The sequence below is a fragment of the Osmerus eperlanus genome, unplaced genomic scaffold, assembly GCF_963692335.1.
Source record: "Osmerus eperlanus unplaced genomic scaffold, fOsmEpe2.1 SCAFFOLD_478, whole genome shotgun sequence".
In the NCBI taxonomy this organism is placed as follows: domain Eukaryota; kingdom Metazoa; phylum Chordata; class Actinopteri; order Osmeriformes; family Osmeridae; genus Osmerus; species Osmerus eperlanus.
In genome coordinates, this window is record NW_026911171.1 from 3,585 (window position 1) to 19,712 (window position 16,128).

Sequence of the window (16,128 nt, forward strand, 5' to 3'; positions counted from 1 at the left end):
AAGCGTTTGTTCGGAACGCCCTCCATGAATAGCGTTTTGACTTGGCTAGTGCCAGGCTACATCATGTAGAAAAATGTCAGAGTGAATTTGGGCCATATTTAGAAAATCCCCCCCGAGGCAATCCTGCCATAGGGACGGGAGGGAGAGAGAATAAAAGAAAAGGGGAGAGAGGTGTGTGCGTGGAGATGGGAGGAGGGTGGGAGGGGGAGATAGTAAAAGAGAAAGAGGGCAGGGGAGAAGGAAAGATGGAGGGAAAGGAGCTACGGTAGAAACTAGATGAGTTATATGTTGAGTAAGGGTGGGGGGGGGGGGTGGAAGAAGAAGAGGATGGATTAAAAAGAGAGTGGAAAGAGGCAAACATGAGAGGTACGGCAGTAGAGAGAGAGAGAGAGAGAGAGGGAGAGAGGGAGGGCCAGGAGACTGAGAGAGGAGACGGCAGGGCAGAGAGTGACGAGGGGAAAGGGATGGGGTGGGAGCCTGGAGGGGGGGACAGAAGGTGGGAGAGGGAGATGGAGTGTGTGGGACGGGGGGGGGGGAAGGGGGATGGTGTAGGCACAGGCTTCATGAAAAGGAGTGATTATTGGTCCTCCTATGGGGCCTTTTGTCTAGGCCCCTTGAGAGGGGGGGTTAACATCACTTAGCCTCGGGGAGAGCGGCTGTGTGTGTGTGTGTGTGTGTGTGAGAGAGAGAGAGAGGGGCAAGGTCCCCTGCTGCTCTCTGAAATCGTTCTGCCTATGTCTTTCCCCCTCGTCCCGTGCACAGCACACACACACACGCGCAGGCACACAACACATATCTGCATGTGTGTGCCGTGGGGCGGGGCCTTGTCAAGCCTGAGGGCAGGGCTGCCCTTTCGCAGGATCCTTGTTGGGGAAACGTTGAGGTTGTATGGAGAATCACACAGAAGGGTAGTGTTGCCATTTCTGCTTTTTGGGGATCCCTGCATGATAACAGCCACAATAGTACATATGGAGGTTTCACATTTCCTTTGCGGGTGCAGGACGGCACACCACAGTTATTCACTCTTATGTTGGTGTGTGTTGTTGTACATTTTGGTGTTGCACTTATTTGAGATCATGATTTGATTGGACCTCTCCAAGATCATTTCAAACTTTTAGCAAACACCCTAGACTGTAATGTCAACTGCCTTTGAGGCAGTAGCTTTGACCAAAGCCTTGTGTGGGACAGAGGTATCATTTACAATAACATTATTATTCATTATTGCTGCTTGCAGCTGCATGCCAAATGTCTGTCTGAGAAAGAGAGAGAGAGAGAGAGAGAGAGAGAGAGAGAGAGAGAGAGAGAGAGAGGGGTATAACACCTCGAGTCCAGAAATCGAGTCCAGAATTGAAATGCAGTGAAAATCCATGCAAACGTTGTTCATGGATGTACGTTTAACATCAGCCGATAGAGTTTCAACAGCACTTTGCTGGAACTTTTCTCTGAAGCGGTTTTGAAATGTGGCCCATTTTACACACCTGCCATGTCGCTCCTGCTCTCAGCAGACTCCATTAGGCCAAATGGACGTTGATTCGGAGCTTCGCTGAGACAGAGGAACGATCTGGAGAAGATTGTAGATTAATACAGTACGTTTCTGGCTCGTGGTATCTGGGATTAAGTGCACACAATTTGACAGGTCTCTCTCACACACACAGATACGTGCACACACACACACACACACACACACACACACACACACACACACACACACACACACACACATACAACACACACGCAGGCAAAAGAAACACAAATGTATGTGCAACACAAATGAGGATGAAATGTAACATGTGACGTTGCACATGCCTACACAGACACACACACACACACGCACGCACCAACAAACACGCAAACCGTGTGTATCCCATATGACATTTGCATCAAACGGCTTCAAAGGCCATTTGATGCCTCATCAAAATCGAAACCGTCCACTTTCAAGCTTCCATACGTTCTCAATCTCTCGACCACATGTGCGTGTCAATGCATCGCTGCATCGACCGTCCACAACACTACGGCGTCATCTACCGTGTCAGTCCAGCAGGTGTCAGTGATGTGTTCCACCCCCTCCCCCACCTCTGACGACACCAAGACAGACCAGTCACATGTCCAGGCGACGGCTAAATGACCTTTGACCTCCCCCTTCATTGAGCCCCGACACCCTCCTTGAGCTGGAAAAAGCGCGACCCTCCAAACTTGACGTTCACCCCGTCAGAAACGGTTCTGGTACATTGTGGCCCGCACCTTCTCTCAGACATGACGTGGGGTAGGTGGTGTCGTAAGCGTTCTGTATTCATCTATCCCCCCCCCCCTCCACTCCATGGCCCCTCTCTTTCGTAAATGAGTTTAACATTTTGATTGTAGTCTGAGTCTGGTGTTATCACTCCTGCTGTCAGAAGCACAACGATGTGACTTTTCATAGGGTGGATGGCCTAAGCACTTGGCTTCATTTGGGTAACTGTCTCTGACCTTTGTTGTTTGTTTGGTTGTCGATGTTGTTATTCTGTTAGTGTCTTGGATGGTTTTTGACTTTTTTGGTTGGATTGTTCCTCACATTTTTCATTTCACATTTTACATATATTTTTAAAGAATCAGAACAATCTTTGTCTCTTTTATTGAATATTTTTGCCTGTCTACCTTGAAGCGGCCAACATTCCTACTCTCCTACCCTCTATCTCCTTCCCTCCCTGCCTCCCCCCCAAACCTCTCCTCCTCCCTCCCCCTTCCGTCTTCATCTCTCTCTAACCTTTCCCCGCCTCTCCCCCTGGTTGCAGTCGGGTCCTCCACTGGGAGAGAGGGTTCCCGTACAGGAACTACAACTACAGAACTTTCCCAGAAACACCCCAATCGATACCTCTCACTTTTTTCTCTCTCTCACTTGACGTGGGCCCAGAGAGAGAACCACAGCGTTTGCTTACAGCGTGGGGGGGGGGTTATTGATAGGGTCAGCCTCACCAATCCTTTACAAGAGACACAGGGACTGGATGTGTTGGTCCATCACTCCCAGTCTTATAGTTTACTGAGCTGCATCGGATATCTATTAGCTCGGATGTGTGTAAGGGAGCAATTCCAGAATATAACGATTGGGGCTCTGTGGTCTGGTTGGCAGAAGTGTGATCTTTACTGACCATGTCTTCAAGGAGAAAGCTTCAGTAATGTATCCTTTACATATTGTGCGGGGACAGACGTAATAGAATAGACACCTCACATGCACGCAAATGCGGATGTGCACACACTCGCTGGAAAATACAAACACACACACACACACTTGAAGTTTCCTATTTAAGGCAGGCTGTCATGCATACATTACAAGTCCTTGAAGCAAGCTTGCTGATGTTGCAGATATTGTCAAGCCCACCTCTGTAGTACTTCTGCTGCCCCCCCCCCCAAAAGTCATATCATTTAAATCCCCCCCTTAAACTGAGAATCTACTGTAATTCAATGAAAATGTTTTCTCCCTTTTCGAGTATTTAGCTTCACGATTTCATGATATGTCATCAATGTTCTGCCTGCCAAATTTCCAGCAGTGAGCTTTTCAGTGTCAGTCATGATTTCCTGTTCAGCAGGTATTCATGTTTGCGTCATGTCACTCTATTAGGCTATACTGTCACTCTCTGACACCCTCCCAACAAAATCTGCCTCTCCCGATGCAGAATGCTAACATCAGACGTAATCTACAGCCGTGCTAAAGCTGAGAATAACATCTCATGGGATGAAAATACAGAAGAAATCTATAGGGAGTCAGTCGCTTTTTCCTTTTCCGGCCGCCTCTTCAAGTTCAAACGCAAAAAAAAAAATTACGGATGACTTTGAGGCCACAACAGACTAGCTCTCCTCTCCCCCTCCTTTTCCCCCCTCTCCTCTCCTCTCGCAATGTTACTGTTGTCACGGCAACGCCTGGCGGAGCGAGGAAGGCAGCTGAGAAGTGGCAGGAGATATAGAGGAGGGGCGGCAGGCGCGGCCCTGGTCCCGTCTGGGGCCCGGGCCCCTTCATTAGGTATCAACACAGGCACTGACAGGGGAGATAATGGCCAATAACAGCGTATTATGTCGGGGGAGTAAATGAAAAGTCTCCTGGGAAAGAGCAGAGCGGCGGGTCCGGGGTGTGTATGTGTGTGTGTGTGTGATGGTGGAGGGGGGTGGGGCTGTCATTCAGGGAGTTATGCCCCCTGCACATGGGGAGGAGGAGTGGATGGGGGGGGGGGGGGCTGGCGGAGGATGCAGACAGGAAGTGTGCAGGGGAGGACCTCTCTCTGTGTCTGTCCTGGATTTGTTGGATGAGTGAGGGAGGGAGGGGGGGGGGGGGAGTTCTCTCTGGTCCGTCTACGCCTGCCGGTCTCATGTTTACCTGTGAATGTAGAGACAGACTGGATGTCTCAGGGAGGACTTATATTTGGAGAGGGTTGCATTGACTTTATATTAGCCATTAAATCATTCATTGAGTATCTGGCAGTTTTAAGACCTTGGTGGTGCAGTTTATGGGGACTATCTGTGTAAGAGAAGACAATAATTCAGTACGTTTGACAAATCTTTTTTCGTTTCATATACATACACAAGGAAATGGGGTTTGCTGGTTGGTTGCATTTGTCAAATTCTTACAGAACAAATGTTAAGTTTTCACACTATGCATAATCCAATACTTTCAAATAACCCACCAAACAATTACACAATTTTGCCTACACATTTTTGCCTACATGAAATAACCTTTTTTCGGGGGTAGTCCATGACAGCCTGCCATAAACACTGTCAGCAAACAATGTCTTTGCAGACAGCACAGCCATGTGTACTGCACTGTGCATTTTCTTCAAAACAATCATGTTCCTTCTGCTGGCATAACAGTTAAATACACCGTCGATTTTCAGTCGAGTCCTCGGATCACCCTTTCCATACGGCTCCTTCCTGGTAAGGTCATTAGATGCAGCCGCCAGATCGCCATTGCCCTCTTGTTGTTCATCTTCTTCTTCACTGTTCCTTTGAAATCAAAATGGCCGCCTCTCATCCCACCCCCTCCCACCCCCTCCACACACAGACACAACACCCCAGCCAATAAGGATGTAGCTTACATCAACTCCCCCACCCTCTCCCTCCTCTGGCTTACTCTTCTTAAATCCCCCCCCCCCCCCCAACACCCCTCCACCCCCCCCCCCCCCCCACCCCCCAATCCCCCGCCGTTCCTTTTCCGCATGGTCGTTTCGTTTCGACATCCCCGACGCTCTATTGGTCAAGCCCGGTAACAAATGGAAATCCGTCGGAGTGCTGAAATTACTGATGGTTATCTCGCTTCCGTCTCATTGGACCGTTCCCACTCCCGTCGCTTCCCCTCTCTCTCTCTCTCTCTCTCTCTCTCTCTCTCTCTCTCTCTCTCTCTCTCTCTCTCTCTCTCTCTCTCTCTCTCTCTCTCTCTTTCTCTCTCTCTCTCTCTCTTCCATCCCTCCTCTGTCTCCCCACGCTCGCTCTCTGGCTTTCCACTCCCTCGTATTTTTTAAATGACTCCCAACCCTCTCCCCCTCTCATCCCTCTTCCCCCTCCCCCACCCCCCTACCAAAATGATTGTCTTCTACCCACGTCATTGGAACAGATGAGAGGGAGAGGGACCCATCTCTACCCCCACCCCCCAACCCCCTGCCCCCCCCCCAACTCTCCACACACACAAACACCACACACACACATTGTACCCACCCTCCTTTGATACCGTGGTTGTTTCACTTCTCTTTCCATGATTTTTTTTTCCTGCTCTGCCTATTTTCCGGAGGATTACATGGCCCCTGCCGCTCCCCATTATAGTAAATTACTGAGGAGCAGGCTGGCCCTCTCTAGTCTGGGAGACGTGTCACAATAAGTCTCTCGCTGCAGCCTCAACACATCGCCGGATGACACCCAGACAGAGAGGGAGGGAGCGAGCGAGGTAGGGAGGGAGGGAGAGAGAGGGAAAGGACTGGGACAGAAACAGGAACATTGAAAAGGGAAGAGAGAAAGACAGAGACAGACACAGCGAGGCACTGATCGTGATAGAGTGGGTGAAAAGACGAGAGAGAGAGAGAGAGAGAGGGGGAGAGAGAGAGAGAGGTCTGGTGTGAGATGGACTGAGAATGAGAGTGAGAAGGATAGGGAGATGGGAGATGGAGAAAGAGAGCTAGAGGGATATCGAGATTGGCGCGGAGAGGCAGAGCGAGCTAAAGAGAGATACATGGAGTCCAACAAACATTTGGTTGTCTCTTCCGTGGAAAGATTGTCATGAAAGGAATTGGTTTTCTTTGTGTTCATCACTTTTTAAAAGTAGACCTTTTCCTGTCAGCCTAAATCAATTACATACCTGCTCTCATATTGTTTAAGATGTTGTTTTGGCTCATTTTGATCAGCAGGAACATTTTGACACACATACCAGACACACGCACACACATTCTACAATCATATTATCAATGTTCCTTACTACTAAGACTGAAAACTCCAGAACGATCTCATCCAGCTCAGTTCTGTGTATGGGGCCTCTTCACACCTGGCATCAACAGGCGTCTCGGGTGATCCCATCACAAGTGGACAGCTCTCTCCGTACGTCACTTCACACCTGTCACTAGAATACATCACCCCATGGCTCTCAAGTGGCCACCTGTGATCACACCTCAGTTGGCCACTTTACACGAAAATACAAATATACATAATTTCCTGTTTGCAAGGACCAAAGGCGTTCTTGACTCGAACCGTCTTGAAGCAGCGATGCGCTCCCCGTCTGCCGGGGAATTCAATGAAGAAATCTAAACAACACAGACTGGAAGTGGATTCCAATCCCCATACAACCATACCAATATGCCAGGCAATGATTGAGTGTGTCCCAATTCATATTATATCAAATGCAGTATGCCAAAAGTACCAGGATGTCCTGTTGCATTCGGTTGCATTTGGCAGAATGCAAGCCGGCATTCATTTCTGGCTAATCTGGCCCACAATAATCTGAGTAGTGGAAGATTAACTGCACTATGTACATTACAGAGTGACAACAGCAGAGCTCTCCTGGATGTGCTCTAACAGCATGTGTCTGCTCAGTTCCAGGTCTTTTTGGATATCAAATATATCATATATATAATATATACATATATATATATATATATATATACATAGGACTATGTTATATAAAAACAGAAACACATTGTCACATCCTCTCTTAGTCGTCGTCGTCCCCGACCAAACCCCTTCCTCCTTCCTTTCCTGCACCTGAGCCGTACCTGTAATTGAAAAATATGAGGGGAGGAGAGTTAATGGAATACAACTAATGCCAGAGATCAAAAAGAAGCTGGCAAATTCAAATTAGCTGGGTATGAAATTGCTTCCAGTGGGATTGGCGAACGCAACACGCCCCCCCCCACCGAAAAAGTCTCCCACAGCCCTTGTATTGTATTAATAAAAAAATAATCTGAATAACAATTTGCGTTTTCGGGTAGGGGCGGGGGCAGGATGAGAGAGTGTGGAAGAGGGTGGTTAAATGGATAATCCCTGTTGCCTCCCTGCTTCCTTAGACGAGAACCTGAGGAGATTCTCCCTCTGAGTGAAACTCACCACCGCCCTCACCCGTCTGCTGTTGGACGGGGGGGGGGGGTGCTTGTGCTGGTGTTGTAGGACACCGCTGGTGGTGGTGCTGGTGTCACAAGGGCGATTTCAAATGTACGAGCCCCTACGTGATTTTTCCTCATCGACTCACCCTCTCATCCCTGCTGTGCATGTTTGGTCCTCATCCTCTCCCTTCTCTCTTTATTTACCGTTCTCTCTCTTCTCCCTCTCCGGTGTCTACTCTCTTACCCTCCGTCTCGCTCCCCCTGAATGTTTAACTAATTTATTCTTAGAGCTCAGTGAGTAACTCCCTCTGCCTTTGATTAACAATAGCAAGGAGCAGATGAATAATTCCTTCCTTTGCTAAGCAATCTGTTACCGTGTAAGGTGGCCTTGTCAGGTGATGGGGAGGAGGGGGGGGGGGGGGCTGTATTGGGTTTGTTCTGTTGAATATGTATGAGGAGAAGGGCTGGTTTCTTTCTCTCTTTTCTCTCTCTTGGGCCAGAACCCCCTGCAGACCACTCTTCAGACGTGTGTGTGTGTAAAGTGTGTGTTACAGTAACAGTGTGTGTGTGTGTCTGTGTGCATGTGTGTACAGTAGAATGGGAATGTGTAATTATGAAGCCTATGACTTTGTCATCCATTTGTCACCTTTTCACCCGAGAGACTGAAATAACACAATTGTCCATTGATTTACACATACATACAAACATACACACACAAATTGCTCTCTAAAATGCATCACCAGGAAAGGCTACTTTTGTCAAGAACATGATGAATGTGATGCTCATTGTGATCTGCTTGGGTGTTTTCTTAGACAGGCTATTTTTGTAGTAATTTTAGTAGTAGTAGTTTGATGCAGATTGGAAAACAAATGGTGTAAATGTTGTGCTCTTAGCTCCCATAACTATTGTAACACACCATTGAATGCTTGGAACATGAACCTGTTACTGTGAGACAGAAACAAAACAAATGAACTGGCTTAATTTTAAAAACACCTTTGGAACAACATTTTGTACAAGAGGGTCTGTTTCTGTACAAAATATATCTGTTCAAAATTTGACACCACCCCCTCCACACACACACACACACGCACGCGCACGCACGCGCACACACGCACACACACACACACACACACACACACACACACACACAGCTAAAAGTCATCATGGGAAAAGTCCTTTTAAAGTATCCCTGATTTATAGCGTTCACCTTTCTCGACCTCCTGCTATAAATAAAGCACTCTGGTGAACGGTAAAACTATTTACAATGGATGGGCTGGAGAGAGGGAGAGACGAGGCACACACACACACACTTACACAAGTATGCACATGTACTGTACTGTACTGTACGCACACACACGTACAAATATGCGAGTTTAGGTTAAAACCAAGTTTCCCTCTCACCGCACCGACAGAACAGACAGCGTTTTTGGAGCGAGGACCACATGACTCACCCCTGACTCAGCTTCAGACGGAGAAGAACCCACAGAACACGGCGGAAATCTTCACCTCACTTTATTATTCATGAGCAATGCCTTATTCTATCATCACGGACTCACTTTTCAACTAAAACCATTATCCCAGTGTCACTGAGGCCTGTCATTTCATTAATGTTTTCTATGAAACAATCTATAGTGTTCATTAATCAGAGCCATTCCAGTCATTTATCACAGCTATACAGTATAACTGTCCCAACACTTAGTGGACTTCCAGAACAGCAATTTGGTATGAGATTTATGATGTTTATTGCTAATCTACATAAATCCTGTGCCGTCTAATTTTGGGTCCTTCTGATTTAAGACATTTTGAGGAAATAACTTACTTTGCCCAGAGAAACTTATCTGGTTTTACTTTTTTTTTTTTTACAAAAAAAAACCTGCCCCTTTAGAACATCAACTTACACCTTTACCCTGTACTGTGTCTCCTTGTGCAGCAACTTATGAAATAACCTAACACTGACCATTTTTACTTTAGGTATCGCTGTGTAATAAATAACCTTGATTCAATGTGTTGCCAAAGATGGTCATAAGGTTCACTCCTGCTGCCATTGGCACAGGTTTAATGCTTTCAACTTTGTAGTTCACATGTCATTTTGTGTTTATACCTTTAAAGACTTTTGTCCATCAACGCTCGCCAATTGAAGTTCACAATAACTGAAACTTCAAGTGTACTTTTCTCAATTATACTTAAAGAGTTTGGGTGAAAGTAAGACAGGTCCTTAGTTTACCCAAACCCCTTTGTAGAGGGTGATGAAAAGAAAGACGGAATTTCCATCACTCTGTCACCAGTGTGCAGTTCTTTCTCTCTCGCCGTCCAAAAAAACAGACGAGATTTAGCGAGGGTTGTAACTGTTCCTTCCTCTGTCTCTCCTGCTCGGACACTTTTATGGATGATCCCCCCCCCCCCCCCCGCATGACTTATCCACCCTCGTCCCTCATTCCAGATGGGTGTGAAAGGAGAAGCTTGTGGGGATGGTTCAAATCATTACCAGCAGATAAGAATCCCATCTGTCCCACTCCATACGGTGTCAGTCATAAAGATATTCCGTGGATCGTGGAGTCATTGCCGCTTCGTATTTCAGTCGCAATTGCTTATTGACTCAGGCTACGTAGCAACTGCAGTCAAAATGTCTCAAATGGGTCCTGTGGTTGTCCGTGGGTGTGCAGGTGCGAGACCAGAAATGGGTGTTCGGCCCTTGTTTGTTGTTTGCAGAGGGAGAAATAGATTTTGAACACAGCGACCAGGATCAGTGCGAAACAAGTTGCTTTCTCGGACAGATTTATCCCCACTTAGAAACACTCTCAGCAATATCAGTATTCAATAAAGGCAGTCTCCCGCTCTCCTGTGTCTGGGTATCTCCGTATGGCTGAGGAAGCCTGTGTCTCCCCTGGAGTTTTTCATTAGCCGTGCACTCTGATAAGGTGTGTTTAACCAGCGAGTAGAGAGAAGCAGGTGGGCTTCAGGTCGCCTCAGGGAAGGAGGGACGTCGGGAGCAGGACAGAAGTTTCAACAGTCGATTTCTGAGGTGGATTAAGGGGTAATTGCAAAATAATGTAACTTTCAAAGAAAGTAAGCGTTTCCTATTTGTAATTCTTCAAGCCAACTGGTGTATATATACTGTGTGTATACATATATCTTCTCTGTATGTTGTAGAATGTAATCAAACGTTTTGCCTATCTGTCTCTCTTTTGCTCTTTGCGACCTCAATTTTCACAGAAGTTGGTGTGTTCTTCCCAACTCAAACACACACACATAGTAAGACAGAATATATACATGAAGTGAGTTACGTTGCTCAAGAACTTTTGAACACTGATGAGTTAAGAGATGCACAGAATAGACTGTGTGGGGTCTTTGGCAAAAACAATGCGTAGCTTGAGTTGTTAATTGATCACCATTTCTTTGAGGAGAAACACTCGTGGAGGGTCCAGTTACCTTGGATGTCAGGGTGTTGTGTTGAACTGAGATAAGATGGCGGGGGTCAGATGGCTGAGCGGTGAGGGAGTCGGGCTATTAATCAGTAGGTTGCCGGTTCGATTCCAGGCCGTGAAAATGACGTTGTGTCCTTCACCCTACTTGCCTCGGGTGGAATGTCCCTGTACTTACTGTAAGTCGCTCTGGATAAGAGCGTCTGCTAGATGATTAAATGTAAATGTAAGATGTTCAGATCTATTTTAGGACAGAGCTCTTTGTCCCTTAAGAGTTTAAGTTGCTCCTGGCTCGCTAGACACAATATCTTCTTATGGCTAGGACAGTGCACCATCCTCTAAATGCAACATCTCATTGGCTGAGACAAAGTGTGTTCTTATCTGACACACCGTTAATGAGATGACTGACTAGCTAGGATGAGGGTTGTTCTCTATAATACAACAGTGATCTCAATCTTCGACACTTCATATGAATTCAAACCAATGTCCAATCTTCCCTTTCCAAACGTATACAGATGTAACATGATAGCTCTACGGATTTCTAGTCGTCCATGTGGAGAGACAAGTACAGTACTGTATTTATGTCTTTGCATACATGAATATGAAGATGTGCAAAATAAAGGGAGCGTGGGATGAGGTCTTTTTGAGGAAATGATGCCTGAAGACGCGCCATTCAGAGGATGAAAGCGGCGGCCATTTTGTGGCCATTGAAGACCCTAATGCGTATGCAGAACACATCTCTAGCCCAGAGCCTGCAAGCATTAGGTGCTGACAGATTCAGGCATGGTCTGGCCGGCTAAATCCACAGTCTCCAGCATCACTCCACTTAAGAGACAGGGAACTAATTGAAGATGATCGCATGGATAAGTACTCCAGGCGGCACACTCTTTCTCTCTTTCTCCCTGCGCCGCCGCCTTTCTTCTCGCTCTTTCTCTGTCTCGGCTCCTCTATCTCTCTGGCTGTGCCTGCCCTTCCAACCATCTCCGTCTCTCTCTCTCTCTCTCTCTCTCTCTCTCTCTCTCTCTCTCTCTCTCTCTCTGTCACGCACTCTCTCCTTTATTTACCCTTTCGCTCTCTCCTTCCCAGCCTCATTCCTTACCACCAAAGGTTAAATGTCATCCGCCAGGCTTTTATGTCCTCGGTGCCTCGTTTCTTCTTTGGCTCTCTGTTTTCCCTCCTGACTCTGTTTTCTTTCTCTCGTTCCTTCGCCCTCTTCATTGTCTATCTCGGCCTGCACTCTTTGAGATCAGAGTACACAGGGATGCGTCACCGAACCTCCATTACACGGGAGGAAGTGACCCCACAGGAAATGATGAGGTGTCTGTCTGATGATGGTGGTAGTGAATAGGCGGTCTCCCTCCGACGCGTCTGCGTTTAATGGCGGTAGCACCTTCAACCCCTTTCTCCGCCTGGTATTCCCAACACGTGTCTCCTTATCTCCACCTATTAGACCAACCAGAATTCCTCGCTCTCTCTGTTTTCCTTGGGATCGGCGCTTGCAGGTCTTCCCGCTTTCCTCCTTCCTAACCTCTCTCTCTCTCTCTCTCTCTCTCTCTCTCTCTCTCTCTCTCTCTCTCTCTCTCTCTCTCTCTCTCTCTCTCTCTCTCTCTCTGTCTCTCTCTCTCTCTCTCTGATCCACCCACAGCCAGGGAAGAGAACGTGGCTACATTCCGGGGCTCGGAGTACTTCTGCTACGACCTGTCGCAGAACCCCATCCAGAGCAGCAGCGACGAGATCACGCTGTCCTTCAAGACGTGGCAGCGCAACGGCCTTATCCTGCACACGGGGAAGTCGGCCGATTACGTCAACCTGGCGCTGAAGGACGGGGCCGTGTCGCTGGTCATCAACCTGGGCTCGGGCGCCTTCGAGGCCATCGTGGAGCCCGTCAACGGGAAGTTCAATGACAACTCGTGGCACGACGTCAAAGTCACACGGAACCTGAGGCAGGTAAGATCTGGAAAGGTGAGAGTGTTGGAGTACCAGTCTCTGGCAAGCGTCAAAACGCTTGAGAATGAGAGATTTATGGAAGTACTGGAAAAGAGGATTACATTTTCCAATACCATACTTTTTCTATTACTGTCAGGTTACATATACATTTGATTTGTTTACTTCTTAAGATGCTATTTGGGTCTTTAGACAATGTTGTTTTTTGTTGGGTAGCTTTTAATACAACGTGATATGAATAACTGATTGAGTTAGCATAAGCTTTTACCCAAAGCAACAGGGTAGGGTGTTGATCATGTAACCTCTTGATTTCTAGACAAATATTCTAGAGCCACTGAGTTACACCATACTTTGGAACGCCACCTTGACACATTTACCAAAACCCTTTAGTGTTCTGAACTTGGAGGGCACCAATTTCCGGCGTGGTTTCCTTCCTTCCGTCTGTCCGACCTCAACGCCTCCCCTCCACGAGCTGCTCCTCACTCTGTCAAGAAGCCATCACGCGTTTGATGGTTTCAGAAGGCTGTCTACCTCACACTCCACTCCTCTGCACCCCTTCCCTTCACCCCGTCTCTCTCGTTCCCTCCCTCCCTCCCTCCCTCCCGTCTCTCTCTCTCTCTCTCTCTCTCTCTCTCTCTCTCTATCTCTCTCTCTCTCTCTCTCTCTCTCTCTCTCTCTCTCTCTCTCTCTCTCTCTCTCTCTCTCTCTCTCTCTCTCTCAGAAGTAGGACGTCTTATCGTGCGAGCCGGGGCAAAATTCTCCAGTCAGCCACGACGGCTGGTGTTTACCCGAGACTGAACTCTGTTCAGCTGTAAAATCTCTCACCGGCCCTGCATTTTGAAATATGCTAATAGGCACTCTTTCTCCATCCACCACTGCCTCCTGATTGAAAAAGGACAGTTTATGGGTTCATTGTTGAAAAGAAGAAACTGAAAAAAGGAGAAAAAGAAAGGTTGAGATTGGGTGAAACCTCTACTTCTTTGTGAATCTTGGCGGTCGAAGAGGTAGAAGTATATATGAGTTAGGCTACTATTAGTAGGGATTTTAACTAACATTTCGAAAAAAAAATTGTATATCTAAACACAATTGTCAGCTTTTCTGACATTTTAACATTTTAATCATAGAATACAGCAGTTGATCCATGAAGAAAGAAAAAAGGCTGCCATTTTGTGAATTGGGGATGGTGTAACAGTAGGTTTGTTTTATTCCTCTAACTATGGACATTTCTGAATCTACCAGTTGACTCACACGTCTGTCAGTTGAATAGGTCAAAGCACTATCTCTTTTCTCTTGCTCTCTTCATCCACTCTCTCTTTCTCTCTCATCGCTCTTTGTCTGTCTTTTTTCTCTGCGATGAAAAGCAAGAAGCTACAACACATCACCATCATTGAATGAATCATTCTTTAACTAACTGTCTATAGATGTACTAACCCTTTAACATTTCATTTGTTTTTCATTTTTATTAACAACCTCAATTGTCATTTTTGAATTTCTTTTCTCCCCTCCCAACCCCGACCCCCTCACACACGCCCTTTTCCGCAAAGCAATCAGGCATTGGACACGCTATGGTAAACAAACTACATTGTCTGGTAGATACCATTTTATTATCCTTTTTTTGGGTTTGCCGTGTGGTTCCTACCCCCTTCCTTTTTTGTTGACTGATTTCTAGACACCCTTCTTTGAAAATTAGGAAACGGGTTGGTATTTCTTGGCTTTTTCATCTTCCTTTGACCACCCATCCTCCTTTGTCTCACGACAGATCCGTTTTTTCGGCTTTCCCCTCTATTACTTCAGAAAGACTTGTAAAACTTTTCAGGGCTCACTGTGTTACAAATTCCTCTGCATTCGTTTTTTCTTGTTTTGTTTTTTTGGGTGTTCACTGTTGACTAAACTGCCAGCAGCTTACCACCAAGTGTAAAATAAAAGGATAAACATAAATCTACCTGGGAGCTCTGGCAGTTGTTTCCAGTAGACTTTGTGCATGGCATGCCTAAAATTACCTTCCATCTCTTCCCACTACATCATTTATCTATTTCAACCAACCTTTGTCACTAACACCTACCTCTCTGCTATGTGTGTGTTTTCATGTGGTTTGAAATTATAATCCAGTTCCCTTCCTTGAACTTCGCCCATTCATAGCTTTGGTTTGGTCTAAGTGTGCATTGCCTGGCCATTGGCATGTTCCATTCAGCTGACATAGAGGGTAGTTCCCTTTGTGTTTACACCCCCCTTACTTCTTGTAATTGTAGAATAATAGCATTTCTAAAACATGCTACCTCATTGCCAGCTCAACCACAGTACTAAACACCCATTTTTTGTATGTTGTCAATGTCAGAACCCCAAAAAATGGGTAAACTAACACTGAAACAATCACAATGAAATTGCATTTAGTGTTCACATTCTACTAACCCTACAAACCTAAATATTCACACAAAACCTGCATAGAAGATAAAGAAAATACCAGTGACCTATTTTCTTTACCTCTCCTGTCTAAATTCATGAGTGACGTAACACGACAGAAAAATGTGAAAGCTGTTCGATTTCGAGGAAAAGACACGGGGTCTGAGCAGAGCACATTCCTAAAAGACCACACAGCAAAGCAATGTGGTGACCAAAACCCCGCCTCACTCAGGACAAAACCCTTCCTCCTCATCCGCCAGACCTCCAAGAGATCTGGACGGTACATTGACTCCCTCCACCTTGGGCCCTCCTCTTGATTTCAGGTGACCATCTCCGTGGACGGGATCCTGACCACCACGGGCTACACCCAGGAGGACTACACCATGCTGGGCTCTGATGACTTCTTCTACGTGGGGGGCAGCCCCAGCACGGCCGACCTCCCTGGATCGCCCGTCAGCAACAACTTCATGGGCTGCCTTAAAGAGGTGAGAAGGACTGTTTTCAAAGTGGACGTGTACATCTCAATGCGTTTTCATTCGGCGGGAACATCATTGATTGTGGTTTTTCCCCCCAATGTTTTTAATCATGAACATTGAGGAACATAAGCGTGTTGCTTATCTTGCTTGTTGTCTGTGCGGGTGACATTTAGGTTCACCCACGTAAACTGGAGTTTTTTTTCAAGCAGGGATATGTTGTCACAGTCATTTTGGACCAACCACCATTTAGCTCTTTAGTGAGACACAAAAGGTTCTCAACCACCAGTCAAGAGAATCTCGATCACACCGAAGGTTTTAGTTGTGTCAGTGATGAAATGTAAT

General features: G+C 46.5%; 1 protein-coding gene across 1 annotated transcript; it reads left to right on the top strand.

Annotated features, from left to right (window-relative positions):
- Positions 1-12,611: 12,611 nt before the first annotated feature.
- Positions 12,612-15,795, top strand: LOC134015735 (neurexin-3-like; the record flags this gene model as incomplete). Its single annotated transcript, XM_062455280.1, has 2 exons — positions 12,612-12,913; positions 15,634-15,795. Coding segments are annotated over 2 exons (464 nt in total), but the record flags the coding sequence as incomplete, so codon positions are not given.
- Between the last annotated feature and the right edge of the window lie 333 nt (positions 15,796-16,128).